The sequence below is a fragment of the Alnus glutinosa genome, chromosome 10, assembly GCF_958979055.1.
Source record: "Alnus glutinosa chromosome 10, dhAlnGlut1.1, whole genome shotgun sequence".
Classification (NCBI taxonomy): Eukaryota; Viridiplantae; Streptophyta; class Magnoliopsida; order Fagales; family Betulaceae; genus Alnus; species Alnus glutinosa.
The window spans coordinates 11,203,927-11,225,246 of record NC_084895.1 but is presented as its reverse complement, the minus strand read 5'-3'; the positions used below and the strand labels follow the sequence as shown (position 1 = coordinate 11,225,246).

Here is a 21,320-nt window from a genome sequence, read left to right as displayed (position 1 = left end):
AAAAAAAGAAAAAATATAATTTTTACCCCTATTCTTTAAAAAATTTGTAGTTTTGGCCCCCCCAAATTATTTTTTTTCAATTTGGCCCCCCCAAAGCCTAAAAGCTAGCTCCGCCCCTGACCGAGCGATTTCAAATTTTGTGGATAAAGTTACAAATATCAACCCAATCTGCTTGCGATTCAAAATTCAAAAGTTAGGTGATTGAAATGGGATATCGACGCTCTTCATTTGTGCGGCTGAGATGAATTGATAGAGGGATTTTGGCACATCAATTTCTCTATAAATAGAGAAGAGTCGAGAGAGCAAAGGGAGTTTTTTTTTAGATAGAATTAGTTTTCTTTTATTTTTAGCTGTAGTCCTTTGATGCAACTTGTTTATTTACATTTTCCAGAGAGTTAGATTAGTTTATTTTAATTTTGTAAGTCATTTTAATTCTTTTTATATATATATAAAGCTTGATTTACTTTGATGCAAATCGATTCTCTATTCATTTTTCTGCAATCTTTTCTTCTCCCTCAAGTTTTTGCTTTCTTTTCTTTTTGAGACAACTCTGGAATCTGAAAATTCCAGAGAGCATAACCTAGTCTCGTTCATGCTTTTTTTGAGTTTTTCTTTTTGTTTTTCCATTTCTAGCTTAGGTTTTGTCTTCCTTTTTTATCTATCTTCATGAATCCGAATTTTATACTTTTAATCTAGTTTGTTTTATTTTATTTTTTAATTCGTTTCCAGCTTGTGTCTTTACTGTTTTTCTTAGATTATATGTTTAGATTAGTTGTAATTATGCATAACTTACTCCATTCTTAAGGTTTTGATCAATTCTTCTTCAAAAACCATGGTTTGATCTTGATGTTCTTAGGGTTTTCTCAATATGGTTTTCTCCAAAAACCATGGTTTGATCAATTGCATGGTCTCGAGATTTCAAAACCCTTGTTTTGACGATTACAAAACGGTTTTGTTATTGCTTTTCAATCCATATTGATTCATGAAAGAGTCCTTGTCTATGAGAGTTTTTAAATTTCTTGGGTTAAACCAATGTTTCCAATTTCCGTGATTGAGGAAACAATGGCTATGCAATGGTATCGTTTGACATGAGTCATGTTATGTTTTTTTAGGAGATCTTATAGGGCATGCCAAGGGTCATGATTCGTTCACAATAGATGTTAGGTGAAGGGGTTATGTGTAAAAATGCCTTATCATTATTTCTTAGTTGAAGTATTTCATGCTTTGTGTATGCTTATTAGGATGTTTTATAGGGCATGCTAGGGAACACCAATCGCAACACTCCTTTCGTAGTCTAAATGCTTTTCCTTTGTAGTTAATTTTTATGTGGTAGTGATTGGTGTGTAACTAAGATGCCTTATTATTACATCTTAACCAAAAAAAACCGGTGAATTTTAAAGGTTGAACCGGTTTTGTCATGATTTTAATAAATTTATTGTACTTTAATAAAAAAAGAACATGGGTATTAATCTTTATGAGACGAAAATAAAGATTTTTTTTCGCATTATATCATTAAGTGTCATTATAGCCGCACTAAGTTGTGAGATTTTTTTAAAAAATAAAATTAAAAACATGCATTAATTCTAAGCGGTCAATTTTTTTTTTTCTCCAAAATCTTATTTCAAAAATTTTCCTGAATTTCATTAAGTTCAAAAGTTTAATGTACAATACTATGGTTTCAGAATTTACTACTCTCCAAAATTGAGTAATGATTCAACGCCATCTAAAGATACAACTTTTCACCACCTCGCCTATGTGGTAAGGTGGTCCCTCACCTTAATTCATTTTTAAAAAATAAAAAATAAAATAAAAAAACTCAAAAAGTAGTGGGGGACCACCTTGTCACATAGACAATGTGGTGAAAAGTTGTATCTTTAGGTGGTGATGAATCATTACTCTCCAAAATTATATAGAGACAAAATTTAAAACTAAGAACGTACTACATTAACTACCAATAATTGATCATATAGGTATTGTATGTATTAATTCTAAAAAAATTGTACAAATAAGCTCAAAAATCATATTACTCTTTTAGATTGATTATTTATACCACTCTATCTCTTTAGGGTTTGAAACATCTAACAGAGACATTCAAGAGAAGAACAAAGTGTTGAAGTACATAATTTTATTTTGTTTTGTTTTTTTGAAGGACTTTGTTTTCTTTTCTTTTTTTCTTTCTTCTTCTTCTTTTTTTCTTCTTCTTCTTCTTCTTCTTCTTCTTCTTTTTTTTTTTTTTTTTTTTTTTTTTTTTTTGTGGAGGTTGAAGGACTTCATGTTTTATGCATTTTTATAATTAGAATCTGGATATTCTTCTTGATATTTTTTTTTCTTTATACTTTCCGTTTTCAACCATGTCTACCTATGGGAATTTCCTGTATTTTTTTCCTTAACGTTTAGAATTATTTGCGTTTTATTTGTATTGAAATATAATAGGTATTACACAAAGATTCCTACAATTTTGTATTAATGTTTTGATATTTAGATTAAACTATGTATTCTTCTTGATATTTTTATTCTTTGTACTTTTCATTTTAAACCATGTATACCTATGGGAACAGAGATTTAAACATATTTTAATATATATGGATTAACCTAAGATAAAGACTCTTATGTTTTTCGGAATTTTTTTTTTTTTTTTTATGTGATTTACTCCATTTTTAGCCATTTTTTGAAAGTATTTTTATGCTTGTGAAAGAAAAACAAGGAAAAAACTTATTTGATTGTTGTGCCATAAAAGGAATATAAATACTTTTGAAACACCAAAGAGATATTAAGCATTGAACGTAACATGAGGATTTATTTGATTGCGTTAAATGTTTAATAAAAGATTTTGTTTATTTTGTATTAGTAAAAAAATATTTTGTTTAGTTTGTTTTTTTTAGTATTTTTTTTAAAATGTTTATAATTACTTGGATTTTATTTGTATTTAAATATAATAGGTATTACACTAACAATATCATAGATTCCTGCTAATTTTTTATTAATGCTTTGATAATCAGACTAAACCATGTTTTCTTCTTGCTATTTTTTTTTTCTTTATACTTCTTTTTCGTTATAAAATATTCATATGGGCACAAAGATTTTAACATGTTTTAATTTATATGGATTAAACTAAAATTAAGTGTCTTATTTTTTAGTTCATTTGAATGTTTTAAAGAATATTTTTGTTTTCATTTGTATGATTGACTCGATTTTCAGCCATTTTGTTTAGTTTGATATGTATTTTTTTTAGAATATTTAGAATTATATGGGTTTTATTTGTATTGAAATGTAATATGTATCACACCAATAATATTATAGACTTTTGCTAATTTTTTTTTTATTATTAATGCTTTGATAATCATAATCTATAGGTTTTCTTCTTGCTTTTTTTTTTTTTTCTTCTTGCTTTTTTTTTTTTTTTTTTTTTTTTTTTTTTTTATACTTCTTTTCATTTTAAACTATTGATATGGGAACAAAGATTTTAACATGTTTTAATTTATATAGATTAAAATAAAATTAAGGGTCTTATTTTTTGATATATTTGAATTTTTTGTATAAAATATATAAAATTTACCTTTTTTAGATGCTTCATCACACATTTAAATTGATTGAGATTTTTCAAGGAATTTTTTTTCTAATGCATTTTTTTTTCTTTTTTACTTTAATTGGAATTCATACAACTATCTAATTTTTTTTAGGTCAGGAGAGAGAATTTTGAACAAGCTTATGTAATTATTCTTAATAATAATATTGTAATGTGCTTAAACTTGATAATGCTTGAGAGGGGGTTAAACATGATAATGTTACGTTTTCAACCATGATTACCTATGGTAGGATGTGTTCTTGATCTGGCTATTAGTCTCAAAACTTAATACTTAAAATCAAACTATTAAATTTATTCATTATTATCCTCTTAAACTTTTAGGATATATTGTGATGTGAGAATTTATTAGATTCATTAAATGTTGAGTGAAAAATTTTGTTTTATTTTGTAGGATTTGGCTTAGGTGCTGTAAAAAAAAAAAAAATTACAGCACCATCTAGACTATTGAAAAAACTACAACACCTATGCTGTAATATTTGGAATTTAGATTTTCTTTTTACTATTTTTTTTTAAATACTTCTATTAGACAACAGTATATATATTCCACTGCTATATTATAACTCTGATGTTGTAGCAATGTCACGTGAAAATAAAAAAAAATTCACTTACGCCTTTTTGTAAAAGGCGAGACGTTACGGCATAAGAGACCATATTGATACATGTTATAATGAGCCTGATCCATCTACTTGAGAAACCCAATCTCCTCATTACCACCTCTAGAAATACTCATTTCACCCTATTATATTCTTTGCGCATATCTAATTTGAGCCCCATGTACCCCACTTTACCCCCACAGTCTAGTCTGTATGGAATGTAGAGTCATAAGCTGCCAGAATATTGTCAGAAATCAATCTACCAGGGATAAAAGTACTCTAATTGGGAGAGATGACATGTAGAAGCACTTCTTTTAGGGTCCGTTTGGATTTGCGATTTAAAAAAATGGGATTTAAAATATGCGATTTGAAAAAAATGATTTTTAAAAACGCAATTAAGCATTTGGCAAAATCGCAGTTTAGTCTTTAAAATCGCAAATTTGCCTTTAAAATTCTGCGTTTTTAAAAAATCATCTTACTTGCAATTTGAAAAATCAAATTTTCTGCGTTTTTAAATCGCAATTTTTAAAAACGCAGTTCCTAAACAATTTATGTTCTGCAATTTGGTTTAAAATCGCACTTATTGTTTACGAAATCGCAATCTCAAACGCACCCTTAATCTGTTAGCTAATGCCTCAGAGATTATTTTGTAAATCACATTACAAAGATATAGGACGGAATTCAGAAACATGGGTGGGATTCTTCACTTTAGAAATAAGGGTTATATTTGTAACATTAATCTGCTCATCCAATTGTCCAGAATTTAAAAAATTAAGGACAGCCGAACATACTTCCCCTCCAACGGTGGCCCAATTTTGTTGGTAAAAAAAAGCAGAAAACCTATCTATCCCTGGGGCTTTTATGGGTTGCATCTGGCTCAGAGACTGACCTCTTCCATAGTAAATTCAGACATAAGTTGCAGGTTCATCTCTGGGCTCACTTTTCTAGTTTTCTGTCAATGGCATGAGAACAATCATCAATGTTTCTCGGCTCTGCTGTGGCGAATAAATGCTGGTAGTATTGGACAAAAGCTTTGGAAATGTCTCCATTGGTAATGCACACTCGACCACTTTCATCCAGAACTTGGGTTCCCAAAAGCAGGGGTACTGGCGTCACAATGTGTAGAAGGTTTTCAAAAATTAATAATGACTTAGATGCAAACGTGGTGACGAGGCCTCCATGCATTCGGGTTTGTTAAAGGATTCGGGGGGAAAAGCAGAGAAAGGGATGATTATCACTAAAGATAAGGGCTCGAACAGACAAGAAGAGTGATTGGGAAATGGCGGCTAGATGTCCAAGATATTGAAGTGTTGGGTGTGGGAAGTGGCAACAGAGAAAATGCGACGACCTATTTTTTTATTTTTTTGTATAGTATACAAAATAAATCATCCATTAGCACGATTATTTGTCGCAAAGTCAATATACGATACATATCTCATAACATGTATCTGGTATAACAGAGTAAATATCTATGCAGCGGATAATATAATCTGAACGGTGGAAAGCAACTCTTATAAAACTATCATAATTTAATGCATCAATAGAGCCATTTCTAATTTGTTTGGTGAATATTATCAAGATGCTGCGCAGATATATGGTAGAGAAAGATCTTGCGTAGATATTATCAAGATGCTTTGCAGGTTTCTCCTTAATATATTATCAAGATGTTGCGAAGAAAAAATAGAAAAAAACGAAGAAGCATGAGAACTGCGAGAGGAAAGAGAACATTTTTTATAAATATAATAAAGGAATGGAAAAGCTAACTTTCTTAAAGAATAGAAAAATATAAGGTGTCGATTGCGGTGAATGCTCTAACACATTGAAAACACAAGTTTACCCTTTTTTTCTTCTTTTTTATTTTTTTATTTTTTTTTTATCATAACTATAGGACCAAAAAACATAAGGGGGCGAGATTGTATTAATTAAGCAAAAGAAGAGAAAATTTAGGGGAAATTATTCTAGGGTTTCAAATGGGGACGAAGGAGTAGGTGAGAGAAAGGGGAGTAGGTGTTCAAAGGGAGAACAAAAATGAAAAGTTTATTCTCATCATTTGGGACATGGTTTATCTCTTGTGAACTTCAATCGTGGCAACTAAAAAAAGCCTCATTCATGTATATTAAGAGCACCTAAAGAATAACCTCCACCCATGAGCATGTTCAGATGGATAGTAGAGCCACCCATAAGTAATAATATTGAACATTTAGAAAAGAACAGATTCTTCTCAAATCTACAAGTTGGTTAGCCAAGACATTATTAAAATTTAAATTTTCCTAACACAATCAAATTAAAACCGACAAGAAAATGAAACTAATTCGTATGCAAACGACGGATGTGTGGAATAAGAAATAATAGTTAACGCGATGTAGGGAGAGCGTGTCATTCATTTGTCTTCGCAGTCCTACCTAATCGCAAGCTACCAGAAGAGTCAGGCAGAATTACTGAACTTATATCCATTTCTCTGCTCTTCATAGGAGAAGATAGCCTATCTTTTGACCATTCTTTTAGGGCCTTGCGATGGAGGGCATTCATCCGAATATAAGGGCGTCTTTCTCGGATTAGCCTCTCGGCAGTTTTCCAATCTTCCACCACACCTAGAGCCACTAATAGCGCACACATGACAGCGACACTTCTTCCATGACCTAAAAGAGAAAGAAAAAGTCAAGTGCACACCTTGCTACTTGAACGCATAAAACAAGATTAGGCCAGAAAATAAATACACAAAGGAATAGCAGCAGATCTGATCAACAAATTAATAATTCTTATGTCAATTCATCTCAAAGCTATAATGAAAACCTTTTTCATAGTTTATGTAGAAATTCTTCGGATATAGGTTCAACTAGTCCTAGTAGTAAATTTGTAATATGCCTTTATTCTTCATTAAGCAAAATGGTTATATAGCTCCTTGCTAGAAACCTAGTGCTTATAAAAGTCATAGATATGTATAATGTATTGCAACCATGACTGGGCAGGCAACATAAAAATGAAATCCTGTGCCATCAAATCTGTTCTACTACTGTCAGAATGCTAGAAATTTTATGAGAGAACCTGAGACCCATGCCAACCTATTCACCCTTTACCACTTCAGTTAAGGCTCAAGAGGTGGTCTTCATTCCACATATATTAGTTATTTTTTAATTTTTGGGACGCCCCGCCTCTGCACCTTTACCCTCTATCTAAGCTGAGAGGCATTCTTGGTAAAGAATTTACTTGTGAATTTTAATTTCATGCACAAATTGATTCAATTGGACCATTGATACTGATTTCTCAAAGGACATCCGAGTAATGAACTCTTCCACAATCTGCACTAAATTTCTCCTGTGGAATTTTAAAAAGGCCAAAAGCCCTGGACATGCAAGGAGTGTGTGTGTCTGTGTGTGCTCGGTGTTTGGGGGGAGGAGGGACTCAAAAGGCTCCCTACAAAGAAAGAAGATAAAATAAATAAATATATATATGCCAATCGATATAAATGTAAGAAACATTTAGCCAACATTTCCCACTATTTTGCATCTAAATATGACATGTCGGCTGATATACTTCTAAATAATATTTTCGGACATCACTCTCGCTTCATCAAGAGATTAAATCATGCCCAACACAAACGTCCAATCAACCACTAAGACAAACACCAGCAGTAGAAACATCCATTTTCTTATTTCTCTGCTCCAGATATCCACTCCTTGCCAAAGTTAACTAATCTGATTCAAAGAAATAAAAATGAAATAAAGGGGCATCAAACTCCATCTATAACGGAAACTACACACGCATTCAAAGATTTTAGTTCATAATGATTTCATTGGAAGCGACAACAACAGTGGAGCACATGATGCAGGATCCTATAGTTTAGCACCTAACAACTACCAATCTACGAATTTTGGAGTTGATTTAGAGGATACTGATGGATCTTATCCATATCGGTACAGATTAGGTCCATAGGTCGTGTTTGGGATGTGATTTTAGAATTTAGGGCTGGAAGAATCCGAGTAAAAGAGCTGGAACAAAGCAAACAGCAAGTAGAAAGAAAATAATATTGGGAAAGACGAAGATCAACCTACCATCAAACTAAGGTTATTCAGCATCACCCCTACGAGAAGATGCATGATGCATTAAACAAGCAGTTGTGTTCTCCGTATCTTTCATTGCCCCATGAAAAGATCAGTAAATGACTTACATAGGTCTAAAGCTACCCTATTTCTCACTGACTTCTGAAAACATTAATGATGTCTTATATAGACCTTCCATAATGAAGCCCAACTAAACAGCTGCTGGGAACAACACAGAAAGACCAAAACTCCTGACTTCTAAAATTAAATCAAACTCAGTTAAAATAAAACCATCTTATTGCTGCCTGCATCATTCTTCCCTGGCTGCAGAAAATTTGTCCTTGAGTTTTAAAGTATTCAATTAATAAAATTTCCATTTCTTAAATTGTATCCTTGACATAGGATAAAAGGCTTCAGCCTGAATTTCCTCTCTCCTTTTTTAGTAGCAACCACAATGATACCAGAGTATCCTTTCCAATCTGAGTGTCAAATTTTTCAGGAATCAAATCAATAATGGGAACCATCAATATAGGTTGTGCGGCCTTAACTTGATGCCGCATGTAGAACTATCAAAATTTGCTTTTTTCAATTCTTCTAGGGAACTCTTTGTAGTAACAACAGGAGAGGAACCTGGATCTTTCAATTCTTTACTCCACAAAGTGTATTCCTTTACTTCAACTTTATCCTCTTCAAGGACATTTCTTGAATATTGTTGAGGTGTATTTGACACAGCTGAACTTTCAATTTCCTTTCCTCCAACAGACTGTTTGACCTGGTTCCCTTGCCTTCGCACTTGATGTCCTCCCTGTCAATCAATTCAATAGCTTCCTTTTTGTCGAGAGTTTCCTCTATACCATTCAGGTTGCCATTCTGGCACACCTACAAGTTGTCTAGGCATTTTGAGTTGCTGATTAGGCTCTTTGCTTGTTGTTCCTGCTCTTTGGGCTGTATTGCGTATTTGGTCCAACTCTTGAGCTTATTGTTTAGGTTCAACTACTTGCTCTTCTTGGTGTCCTACCTTTCCAACAATCTGTTTTAATAAAAAAAATTCCTGAGCTACAAGGGAAAGGGAAAGTTACACAAGGGGGTCTTTCCTAGTCTTGATCTTGATGGAAGAGAGAATGGGAGAAAAACTAGGAATGCTTCCAAACATAAGGTGGAAAGCGGCCCACTTAGCAACCTGATGTGCTCGAGTATTTGCACTCCCAGAGATCTTCGAAGCTGTCCGACTTTGAAGGAGGAGCTGTTAGTGAATATTTGCAATGACAGGTGAAAAGATCTAGGCAGCTCACTTTACTGCCAGCAGGGCAGCATGAGCCTCCCCTGCATTGGCTTCCACCAGAGGAAGGTGGCAAGTGGTTGCTGAGATGATGTTGCTTTCAGAGTCACTAAGGACTGCTGCTGCAACAACAAGATTGAAGCTTATGGAGTAGAGTTCTGCAAGGCCAAAAGATGTGCCCAAGCCAAGAGTTATCTGCTTCATAGTGGGGACCTCTGACTTGACTGCTTTATGGATAAATTGATTTCTTGCAAACCAAATATGATCCATGGTGACTGCTGCCATGATTTGAAACTAATGCATATCCCTTCTGGGGATGGCAAGCATGCTATGAGGTCTTAAAATGGCCTTGATCCACAATTCAATGGACTGGTTCCTAAACACAGAAGGGTCCAAAGGCCATTTAGAGCTTCTCCAAATATTTCTTGCAAAGGGGCAATCCAGAAAAATGTGTTGTATGGATTATGGAGGTCCTATGCAAATAGGGCAATTCCAAGCTTCCAGATCTCTAGATTGAATGAATCTGCCAGTGTTTGATCTCACAGGCCGAGAGTTCCAATCTATTTTCCAGAGTAAGTGCTTTAGTCTGCATTGGAGTTTTAAACTCCACAGACAGTTCCATTCTTGAGGATCTAAAGGGGGGGCTGGTGGGTTGAGTTTGGATAACCACTTCCTGGGTTGATTTAACTGAAAATTGGCCAGAGGGGAGGGAGCCCAGATCTATCGATCAATTGAGTTGTTCTGTGCTAGATGAATGTTTTGAATTTGCTGGACAGTGATGGGACAAAAAAGGAGATGCAACATAGCAGTATTCCAGGATCAGTGAGAGGGATTTATCATATCAGCTACTTGAATGGAGGGTTCAAAAGGTTGGGGTTAGGATTTAGTCTGAAACTAGGAAGAGAATGGATCCAAGGGAAAGACCAGATACTGATTTTTGCTCATTTGAAATAGCCCAACAAGCACCTTTTTCTACTACTAGTCATTTCTTTAGAGTTCCTTTCCAAAGCCAAGAAGCCCAAGGTTGATTGGAACATTAAGAAAAGCATCATTCGTCAGGTGATTAGGCAAGGCGCACATGGTGTAGGGCTGGGTGGGTTGATCGGGTTTTCTTCTGGGTTTTGAGGGTTTTGTTGGGTTGGGGTGCTTGCGGGGCAGGTTTGGGTGTTTGATGGGGGCTTCTTGGGTTTTAGGGTTGTTCCTTGTGGGTTTGTTTGGTTTTTCTTTTTGTAGGTTAGCTTTGGTTGTTCCTATGTATACTTCCGGTATACTTAGGGCCGCCTTACGCTTTTTATAAAAAAATTTTACTTAAAAAAAAAAAAAAACCCACAGCAAAGATTGATTGTTCATCATCTTCCAGCCCAATTTTGCAAGGAGAGTCGTATGGTTTTAAGGCTGAGCCCTCCAATAGATTTGAGAGTGCAAATGTTGTTCCAAACATGGAGGGTCAAGTTGTGTCTTCTGGTTTGAGGAAACCCCCACCAGAACTTTCTAAGGGCTGAATCAATTTCTTGACAGAGTGTCTTTGGAAGAAGGAATCGGGCCATGGTGTAGGTGGGAATGGCATTGGCAAGCATCCTTTTTCTAGATTTTCAACTTCCTTTTGGGGCAGTTTAGCTCTTTGTTTAGGCTTTTCTACTGGCTAGTCTTGCTGTTAAGGCCATCTTGCATGCAGTTTTGGCAATTCAACCTTCTCTTTGGGCTTGAAAATCTACTTTCTTCATTAATCTTATGAACTAGCTTCCGAGTTGACAATTTCAACAACTCCCCCTTGGAGATTTCACATCTGTTGTTCGCAGATGATACTCTTATTATGTGTGATGCTGATGTGGATCAAATTCATAATTTGGACCACATTCTTCTGTGCTTTGAGGCCATCTTGAGGTTAAAGGTTAATCTTCAAAAACCCGAGTTAGTCACAATGGGGGAGGTCCCATACATTGAGCTGGCGAATATTCTTGGTTGTAATATCTCTTCCCTTCCATTGTGTTACTTGGGTCTTCCTCTTGGTGCTCCCTTCAAATCTAAAGCCATTTGGGATAAGGTGGTTGAGAAAATGAAAAAAAAGGCAGGCGAGTTGAAACAAGATTTACTTGTCTAAGGGAGAACGCCTTACTCTCATCAAGAGTACGCTTTCAAGTAATTCCCACTTATTTTCTATCTCTCTTCCCCCTACTAGTTGGCATAGCCAAAAGACTTGAGCATTTTCAGAGAGATTTTCTGTGAGACAATCCAGGCGGGGAACACAAACTACATTTGGTAAATTGGAAGACTTTTTGCTCCCCAATTGCGAGAGGGGGTTTAGGTTTCAAAAACCTTACTCTATCTAACAAAAACCTGCTCGGTAAATGGCTTTTGAGGTTTAGGAATGAACAAGAATATTTATGGAGGCATGTAATTGCTTCGAAGTATGGGATCCAGAGAGGGGGGTGGTGCTCTGAGGAAGTGCAAGGTTCTTATGGGGTTAGTCTCTGGAGGTTTGTTAAGAAAAATTGGGGAGCTTTTTCCAATTATATTTCCTATAAGGTTGGGGATGGCCTTCACATTCGTTTCTGGCATGATATTTGTTGTGGTGATAGTGCTCTAAAGTGATCTTTTCCTAAATTCTTTTCCTTAGCTCGTAACAAGGAAGCCTTGGTTTTAGAGTACATGGATCACTCCAATCCACACACCCTTTGGAATCTTAATTTCATTCGAGATGTTTATGATTGGGAAATTGAATCTCTGGATTCTTTTATCTCTTTTATACTCTATGAACCCACTTCCCGGAGCTATAGATAGCATGGTATGGACTCCTTCGAGTTGGCATGGTTTCACAGTAAAAAGCTACTACATTATGTTAACTTCTCCTAGTAGTGAAGAGCCTCGTTCATTCCCCTGGAAAAGCATATGGAAGATGAAGGCCCCTCCATACATTGCTTTCTTCTTATGGGCCACAGCTTTGCGTAGAATTCTTATGGTGGACAATCTTAGAAGGCCGGGTTTTAACTGATTAATCGATGTTGCATTTGTAAGAAATATGAGGAAACTATTAATCATCTTCTCTTCCATTGTGAGTTTTCTGTGGATATTTGACACTTAGTGCTTAACAGCTTTTGGGTCTCTTGGGTCATACCGGAAAACATCCCCCAACTTCTCCATTGTTGGAAATTCCTTGGGCATGGACATCCTAGAGAAGCTATTTGGAAAGTTATTCTCGCCCTCTTAATGTGGAGCATTTGGAGAGAAAGAAACCGTCGGCTTTTTGAGAGTAGTGAGTTCAATGTGCTTCTTCTTAAATCCTCCTTCATGAGATCTCTTCTGGATTGAGCCCTAGCTCATGTTCCTAACTTCTCTTCAAGGAATTTGGTAGATTTGATTTGTTTTCTAGATTATAACAGCAACTAGTTCTTGGTGCTCTTGTTTCTCTAGCAATCAGTTCTTTGGTGCTCTTGTTTTCTTGTAAACTCTTCATCCACAAGGAATTTCCTTTTTCTTCAATAAAATTTATTATTCATCAAAAAATTAATGTTATCAATATCTCAAACCGGATAGCCATTTTTCAATAGCATCTTCAAATTTTCTCAAAACACATGAGATATCTCTTTTTTTTAATTTCAAATTTTGGCCCACTCTTGAATATAGTGATAGTCATATGATCACTCTCTACCACTCCAAAATTTGATAAATACTTCCTTACATTTCCTTGCATAATCAATTAAAAACAAATCACCTTGTTCAGAGTATTCAGTCGATCACGAAAATCATCCTGAAGATCTCGTAGAAGAATTTCTTCTTTAAGACCCTTAACCTCTTCCCAAGCAAATCCACTAATGTAGAAATCTCCATCATGTGAAAATATCATTGCAGACAATTTTCTAGCACCAATTATGGTGCAGAATCTTATAGTTCAGTACCTAATAACTAAGAATTTTGGGGCTGGTTTAGAAGATACTGACAGATCTGATACAGATTGTGCATATTAGGTTTGTAAGTTGTATTTGGGGCTGGGATATTAATGTTTAGGGCAGGAAAAGTCTGAGTAAGGGGATGAAACACAGCAAACAGCAAGTAAAAAGAAAGGAAAATAGAAAGAAAAAATGAAGTCAACTAGCATCCCACTGAGTTCTTGAGCATCACTATTCACACCCAAGAGAAAGATGCATCACAAGTCCAACCAGGAGCAGTGTTTTCCATATATGTCATTGCAAATATTCAATACATGACTTACATAGTAGGCCTCTATCCATTCTTAATTTATGGACTTCTGGAAAGATTAATCCATGCTTTACATAGACCTCATACATAACCAAGCCCAACTAACCAGCTGCTGGGAAAAGTATGGAAAAACCAAAATACCCCTGATTTCTATAAACAAGTAGAAATCGGTGGTTTCTGTTTTTGGGTCTTGTTTGTATCGCGCATAGGGGCTCAACCGGTGGTTTCTGTTTTTGTGTTTCTCTCTTCCGGCGACAATGTGTTCTTCTGAGGTGGCCGATTGAGTGTTGGGTGTGTGTTGAGATGGAGAAAAGTTTTATCGTGGAATCGAGGATTTTTGTCTTCTCGATGCTGGATGGGGCGTCAATGCTGAGGGTGGGGGAGAAAAGAAAAAAGTTTCTCCAAGGAGATCATCATCAGTTCTCAATGCTCTAAGTAGCTTGCATCGACGTTGGAGATTCTCTTGGGTCATCTGGAAGATCAAGATTTCATCAAATCCTTTAGGGAAGGGTTGAAAATATTGATTACTCAGAGAGGTGGCAACCAAGCGGGCCGTTTCTTAGAGGCAGTAGCATTCGGGATGGATGGCCGGAAAGGGTTTATCGCGATCCCTGAGGGGTGTAGAGGGTAGGGTTGGCTCAAATTCTCAAACAAGCTGAGAAAGGCCAAAGATTATCTCTCTGTCAAAACAGGTTGCGAGTCTAGGTCCTCGCTTGCGTCGGTCAAGACAGTTGGGAAGGAAGAAGAGGTTAGGCCAAGTTTAGCTCCTCTTTGGAAGGGGCCCTCCTTTGTGGAGGTGCTGAGGTCTAGTTCGGTCTTAGCTGTGAAGAAGGAGCCCATCGTGGGGGGTCGTCATTCAGGGTAGAGGGCATCGCCGGAGGAGCAGTGTGCTCTTGACCTTCTTCTGATGGTGAGGCACGCAGAGGTTGAACCAAGATCGGTGGTGGATTGCTTCTCGTTGGAGTCCCCGCCTCTAGAGTTGTTGGGCAAAGACCGGCATTTTCGTCCGAAGGGTAAGAAGGTTATCTTGCGTTCGAATTTGAATTTTGAAAATTCAAAATCCAAATATTCGAGAAGCGTACGTGGAATAAGCTGGGTTCCAAGTTTTATGTGACCTTGGGCCGGGCTGTAAGAAAACTTCTGGACTGGTTTTCCGGGTCGGGGATGGGTTGTAAACATTCAGGTTTCCGCGTGGCTTGTTTTTGGCCGAAACCTAAAGTTGCCCATCCGTCCAAATCCCTACCAGAGACAACGCCGAAGTGGTCTTTTGGGATGCTTTTGGTTCAGTCTCCTCCTGGGTATTTGGTGGGTGATGCGCTGGTAGCCATAGAGGGAGCGGGTCTGGCATCGTTAGCTTCTCCAGCCTCTAAAAAATTTGGGTTTCCCCCTTCCCCGACATCGGAGCTTGCTTTTCTGACGGCTCCTTCTCCAACTCGTCCTCTGGATCCTGTGTTTAAGGTCTCTCCTCTGAGGCCGCTTCAGATTCCTCAACCTAAGTTTGCTCCTCTGTCTCTCACTGGAGCGGCTGTGTTGGCTGAGAAGCTACGTTCTCCACTCCTCATTGTGGTTTCTAAGCCTTTTCAATGTTACTACAGGAGGGAGAAGGTGCTAAGGGAAGGGCAATCTATGAAGTGGAATAAGGAGCTATTTTCTGATTCTCTAGAAGCCGCGAAGATGACTGTTGGCTGCTATGTTAAGAAGGTTACTGCTGTTGAGCCGCCAGTGAAGAAGGCCGCAAAGCCACCAATGAAGAAGGGTCTTAGGAAGGGATTTCTCAACCCTCGCCCGAAGGTGCCAGTTAATCCCACATCGCCGCAGAAGGTCACCAAGGTCGGCATGGTTGGACCTTCATCCCCCCCAAGAGGTTGTCTCACTCTTTATTCATCTTTAGGAAATGGTTTTTCCCTTTCTCGCAATTGGCCTATCAATTTTGATCATAACAGGGAGATTGTGGCTTGGGAGGAAGACGATGGGTTTTGGGATGGCTTGCCCTTGGATTGGGCTTTAGATGGTGGTTTTGAGGATGAGGCCTTGGCTATTCGAGACGTCATGGAGGAAGAGTCTTTTTTTTGATAACTAAGAAAACTTTATATATAAGCGTAAGACGCCCCTAAGTACACCGGAGTATACACAAAAACAGCCAAAGCTAACCCATAAAAAGAAAAACCCAAACAAACCCATAAGGACCAACCCTAAAACCTGCATGCAACACCCACAACACCAAAAACTGCAAGAAACCCAAAGCCCAAAAAACCAAAAAAGCCCCCCAATATTCACCCAAATCTGCCCAAAAGCACCCAATCCCAACAGAAAAACAAACCCAAAAATATAAAAAAAGCCCAAATTACATCTGAAAAGCAAACTCAAAATACAAATCAAACCCCAAATACAAAAGAAAAGCCACAGCTACAACCAAGAAAAAAAAAAAAAACAAAAAAAAAAACTACAGTCGGTGGTGCATGACGTCACACGCACCGAAGCATGGCGCTACTGTCGCCGGTGCGACGCTAAACCAGCCGAAAAAACTGTTGGACATCGCGGAATCTGCTAGAAAAGCCGCCAGAGGGGTGCGTACGTGGCGAAAAGATCCCCAATACCGTAAATCTAACTCCCAAACTTCAAAAAACTCCCTTGGCCACGTGCACCGGGATGGCGGGTGGCGTCCACCCATAGCAGCGCCAATAACGAGGTAAGCCAGACCATGACGGCAAAACCACCAGTGAAGCACATGCACTAGTAGGAGGACCCAAACACAGTAGATCTACAACCCATGATGCAAAAGAACCAAAACCCACACACAACAGCGTAGCGGCCAACCACGGAAACGGTGTCGATGGAAGAGACCGGAACAAGCCGGAGAAGACCCAACCACCGAGAATTACACCCAAGAAATAGATAAACCCTAAGAACCTAGAGAGGCAGAGGGAAAGAGAAGAAGACGTGAGGAAAGAAGAGAAGAGGAAGGGAGAAGGGAAGAGGGGAAGGGACAAAGCTCTTCCCTCCTCCCCTGGAACAGCCATAGAAGGAGGAGAAAGAGGGGGGAAGCAGAGGATTATGAAAAAAGGGTGGAGAGCTTCTCTCTCTAAAAAGTAAAGAGAGAGAGACAGAGAGAGAGAGAGAGTTTTTGCATCTATATGAGAGAGAAAATGTTAGCACACCAAAAGTCAAAAGGCAAGAAGGAGCTTCCGAATCTGCAAAGTTCCATTAATTATGGCGACTGGTTAGCTTCCTCCAGGCATAGGAAAGGATAGACCCACGTTTTGTAGGGTTCGTTGTTGCTTTGGTGGGTTGTGGGTTGTCTCTCGGGCGTTTAGTTTTTTCTTGTAACTCGTTTTGGGCTCCTTTGTGGTTGTTTGGTTGTACTTTCTTGGGTTTTGGGGTTTTTTCTGTTGATTTTGTTGGTTGTTTCGGGTTAGCTTTGGATGTTTCTGGCATATACTTCTTGTGTACCTAGGGGCGCCTTTACACTTTTTTAATAAATCTTTTCTTACTTATCAAAAAAAAAAAAAAACAGTAAAGAGTTGCACCCACAAGAAACAGGGTAACTGAAATTTAAATATAAACATCTTTATTAGATTATACACCTTTAGAAGAGGGAAGCAAAAAAGAACTACAAAAAGAAATAATGAGAATTATGCTCCCTCTTGGTTTGTTAATTGTCTTAGGGAACAACTTCAAACCCTGGCATTAAAGTAAAGACTGAAGTCATTTGCATATGCAAAGGACATAAAAGTCAGTGGCGAAAGTTCCCCGCACAACAAGGTTGCACACAACCTTGTTGTGCAGGGATCATTTCCCTAAGTCAGTATGCTCACTATTTTCATGTATAAGCACGTGTGCAAAGTAATCATGTATGAGGAATGCACAAAACTAACATGAATTGTATCCAACAATTTCATTTCAGAAGACAAGATTGGATGCTATATTATCTAGCCTTAAAAAGCAACTATTTGCGTAGTATTTCCAGGAAAGCAAAAGGTAGGAAACTTAAAAACAAACACACTAGCAAGATTTCAATTTGAAATTTGACTAGCATGTAACTGATGCAATGCATAGTTCATTTTCTGTTACACTTCTATTAAATTTTGATTGACTATCTGTTAGTAAGATGTGATTTCTCATGCTAATAGCTAAAAAATTTCTGCAGGACCATGTTTTTTTATTACTTTTGAAAACAAAATAATATTGTAAGTATATTAAACGAATCATAAGGGACATTGCTATATATTTTTAAATTTGGGACATACTATAAGCTAATTCTCTTCCTTGCATATCATTAGCAATTACAATTATATGTAACAACACAACTATAACCACCACTGATTTAAGTCAGCAATATTAGTCATAATTATTCATTTCAAATGACAACTAAATCCATCATCGTAGACCATCGAGCATGGTCATCTCTCATATTTACAGCTACATAACACTATCACCAACATAAACCTACTTAACACTGAAGTACACCTATCAGTATAGATCTTCGAAAAGTACTACACACCTCACTGATCACTTCATTTACCTTATTGACGTATATATCGCCATAATTTTCTTATAACAATTTTATGTTCTGATCGACGACTATGAGAGAATGTTAAAAGTTAAGAGTTTGAATCCAAAATAAAACTAAGAGGATAATAAAGTTCTCTCTGAAATGTGGCAGAATTTCAACCCGCTACGAATAAAAAAGAAATGAAAATGCCATTTAATTCCTTAAGGAAAAAAAAAAAATGGAAGAAAAAGAGATGCTTTTGTAACACGTCTCTAGCATGTGGCAAAAGCAAGGAAAAAAAAAACTACTATTAAGACAAACCTCAGGTTTCATGGACAGATGGCAACACCCACTAAGGGGCTGATGGGATTCAACCCGCAATTGCTACAAGGAAAAGGGAAATGCACAGAGTTGTCTTTGACGCAATTACAGAAAGCATGACGGAACTATGATTAATAGTTGACCCTCCATGAAAAAAATAATAAAACATCATTCTGTGATTACTGAGATAGAAGGTATTCCATGTGATCAAGTATTTAGGTTGTAAGTCAACCATATTGATTTGAGTAATCAGGTCATTGCCAAAAACATACAAGTTTTCTTACTAATGTAATTACGTGTGGAAAACCCACCAACAGGAAGACTCATGCTTAGAAACATCTCTACTCTCACTTACACCAACAATCTGTAATATGCATTACAAAAAGCAGAAGCAGTACTACTTCCAAGTGAAATTAATTAAATGGTTTCAGAATTGAGTAACATACCATATGCACAGTGGATGAACACAGGCCTGTTCTGAGCTCTCTTTCGACAAGCCCACTGAACAGCTGACTCGATCTCAGCCGGCTGAGGACTCCTCGTATCCCAAGTTGGGATACACAAATAGGCATGGCCCGAGAATTCCAGCCTTCTTGGCAATTCACAAGTACAATCGACGACAGCAGGGTTACCGGACGGCAATTTATCCGGCGAAGAAGGCCATCCGCCAACATACAATCCCTCGCAAATTTCATTATAAGGGGCTTCCCCACTTCCCAATCTCCGCAATGCTGAGAAACCTCGAACGAAGTTCAAATAAGGGCTGAACATAATTATGGACCAAATGGGGAAGCTCCCATCTGAGTTCTTGCCCAAGAACATGGGAAGATTGATAGAAGGATGTGAAGCAATAGAAATTAACAAAGATATCAAAGAGGTATACAAGAATGGCATTGATAACAATGTGAAACCAAAGCTTCTAAGGTATGCAAAGAAGAGGAACATAACAGCTGCCTTAAATCCTATCAAAACTGAAATACCCAACCCCATCTTTTCTTTGCTCAAGCTATACAATATTGGAACCAAAACAACAACTTCAAATCCGCAATTCAAATGGGTTCCTACAAATCATAGAACTTTCAGATTAAAAGACCCAAAAACCAATTTATAACCAGAAACTATAGTATTAGAACAACAATCACTAAACTAAAAACTTTTCTGCAATTAGCGAAGTGTCAGGGACGGGCGTTTGAGAGTGGTCCTCCTAATCAAGCAAAGAAGCTGAACAAGAGAGAATAAGAAGCTGTGTCACATTAAAGACTCCGAAAGGTATACAACATTTGCGACCCACTTGTGCAACAGAGTTTCCAATCACTTTCCACCCAATAGCACTCCCACAATGCCAAATGGGATTAAAAATCACAATTAAATTTTGAATACCTCCCTATTAAATTTTGGATCAAATCATAAATTTTAAAGTCAATTTAAAAAAAAATCTCATATTTAACTTAGGGTTGACAATTTTTTACAGGACCAACAAATTGGACACGAACTCAATACCAAAATTAGGAGGTTATAATTGATGGATCTGATCCATTTAATTAACTGAGCTGAGCCGGTTTATAGTTTATTTATATAGTCTTATACTCATGCCTTAACACGATTCAAACCTGATACGCGATAGAAAGGTTGATATTTTTTACAAGACCTGTGAACCCGACATGAGATTAAGGGTGTGTTTGGGATTGCAATTTCGTAGAGAAAAAAAAATGCGATTTTAAACCAAATCATAAAAAATAAACAGTTTGAAAATTGCGTTTTTAAAAAATTGCGATTTAAAAACACAAAAATCAAAAAAGTGCTCATTCAAATCGCAGGCAATGAGATACTTTTTTGAAAACACATTAACCTATAATCTTATGTTTATGCTTAGACACAATTTGAACTTGACCCTAATTTGATCAAAACTCGAGCTACTTCCAAAAAGTTGACCCCGTCTCCTAGCACACACTAACTCTTTATTTTCTCTAAAATCATCCCAAGTGCAATCTACACCGAAGCAAGCAAAGTTATAAGGAGAATTCATGTTTTCTTTAATTTTTTTTAAAATTGATGAGACTTTTAAAATGATAAAAAAATAATAATAATAAAATAAAAAAAAAAATTGGAGACTAGTCGGGAATGGAAAAGGAGATCAAATTTTCTTGGGTTAAACACTTTTTTGCCCCATGTGATTTAAAGATTTTATTTTTTTGCCCTTTATGCTTCATTTCGTATTGCATAGGGTACATCGTTTATGGTTAAAGACTGAGATAGTACTTCCGTCCATAATTTGACGGAAGTTCACGTCAGCACTATTAAGAAACTAACACTTATCCTATGTCCCATTAAAAATAAAATAAAATAATAAAACAATTAAAAAACTAAAAATATTAAAAAAATTAAAAAAAAAATATTAGGGGTGGCTTAGCCACCGTTATAGCTGGTCTGGGGGTGACTAAACCATCTCAGGCCTTTGAGCGTGGTTTAGCCACTTCCAAAGAGCAAAAATGGAAGTGGTTGAAACCACCCCTAAGGTCCAAACCCTAAAACGATTATTTTTTTTTTTTAGCCTTGTGGGGTGGCCGAATCCCATGGGCCATGAGGGTGGTTCGGCAAACCCTAGACTGGCTATGGGGCCACCCTTAATTGTTGCTTTTCAAAATGTATTTTTTTAAATGTTTTTATATTTTTTTATATTTTTAATATTTTTTAATTTTTAATTAGACATAGGGACACGTGACAATATTTTAAGGCTAATGACATAGATTTCTGTTAACTTTTAAATAAAAATTAGATAAAGACACCATCTCTATCTTTAATCATATGTAAA

At 36.7% G+C, this 21,320-nt stretch overlaps 1 protein-coding gene across 1 annotated transcript; it reads right to left on the bottom strand.

Annotated features, from left to right (window-relative positions):
- Window positions 1–6,332: 6,332 nt before the first annotated feature.
- Window positions 6,333–19,818, bottom strand: LOC133879906 (uncharacterized). Its single transcript, XM_062318721.1, has 2 exons — window positions 18,955–19,818; window positions 6,333–6,818 (listed from the first exon to the last, which is right to left on the bottom strand). The coding sequence occupies exons 1-2, from the start codon at window positions 19,496–19,498 to the stop codon at window positions 6,556–6,558; spliced, it is 807 nt and encodes a 268-aa protein (XP_062174705.1). The 5' UTR covers window positions 19,499–19,818; the 3' UTR covers window positions 6,333–6,555.
- Window positions 19,819–21,320: the final 1,502 nt, after the last annotated feature.

Coding starts and splice junctions, on each gene's coding strand:
- LOC133879906 (XM_062318721.1), bottom strand. CDS start 19,498: ATGGGGTTGGGTATTTCAGTTTTGATAGGATTTAAGGCAGCTGTTATG. Junction 6,819..18,954: donor GTTCATCCACTGTGCATATG/GTATGTTACTCA, acceptor TTTCTCTTTTAG/GTCATGGAAGAAGTGTCGCT.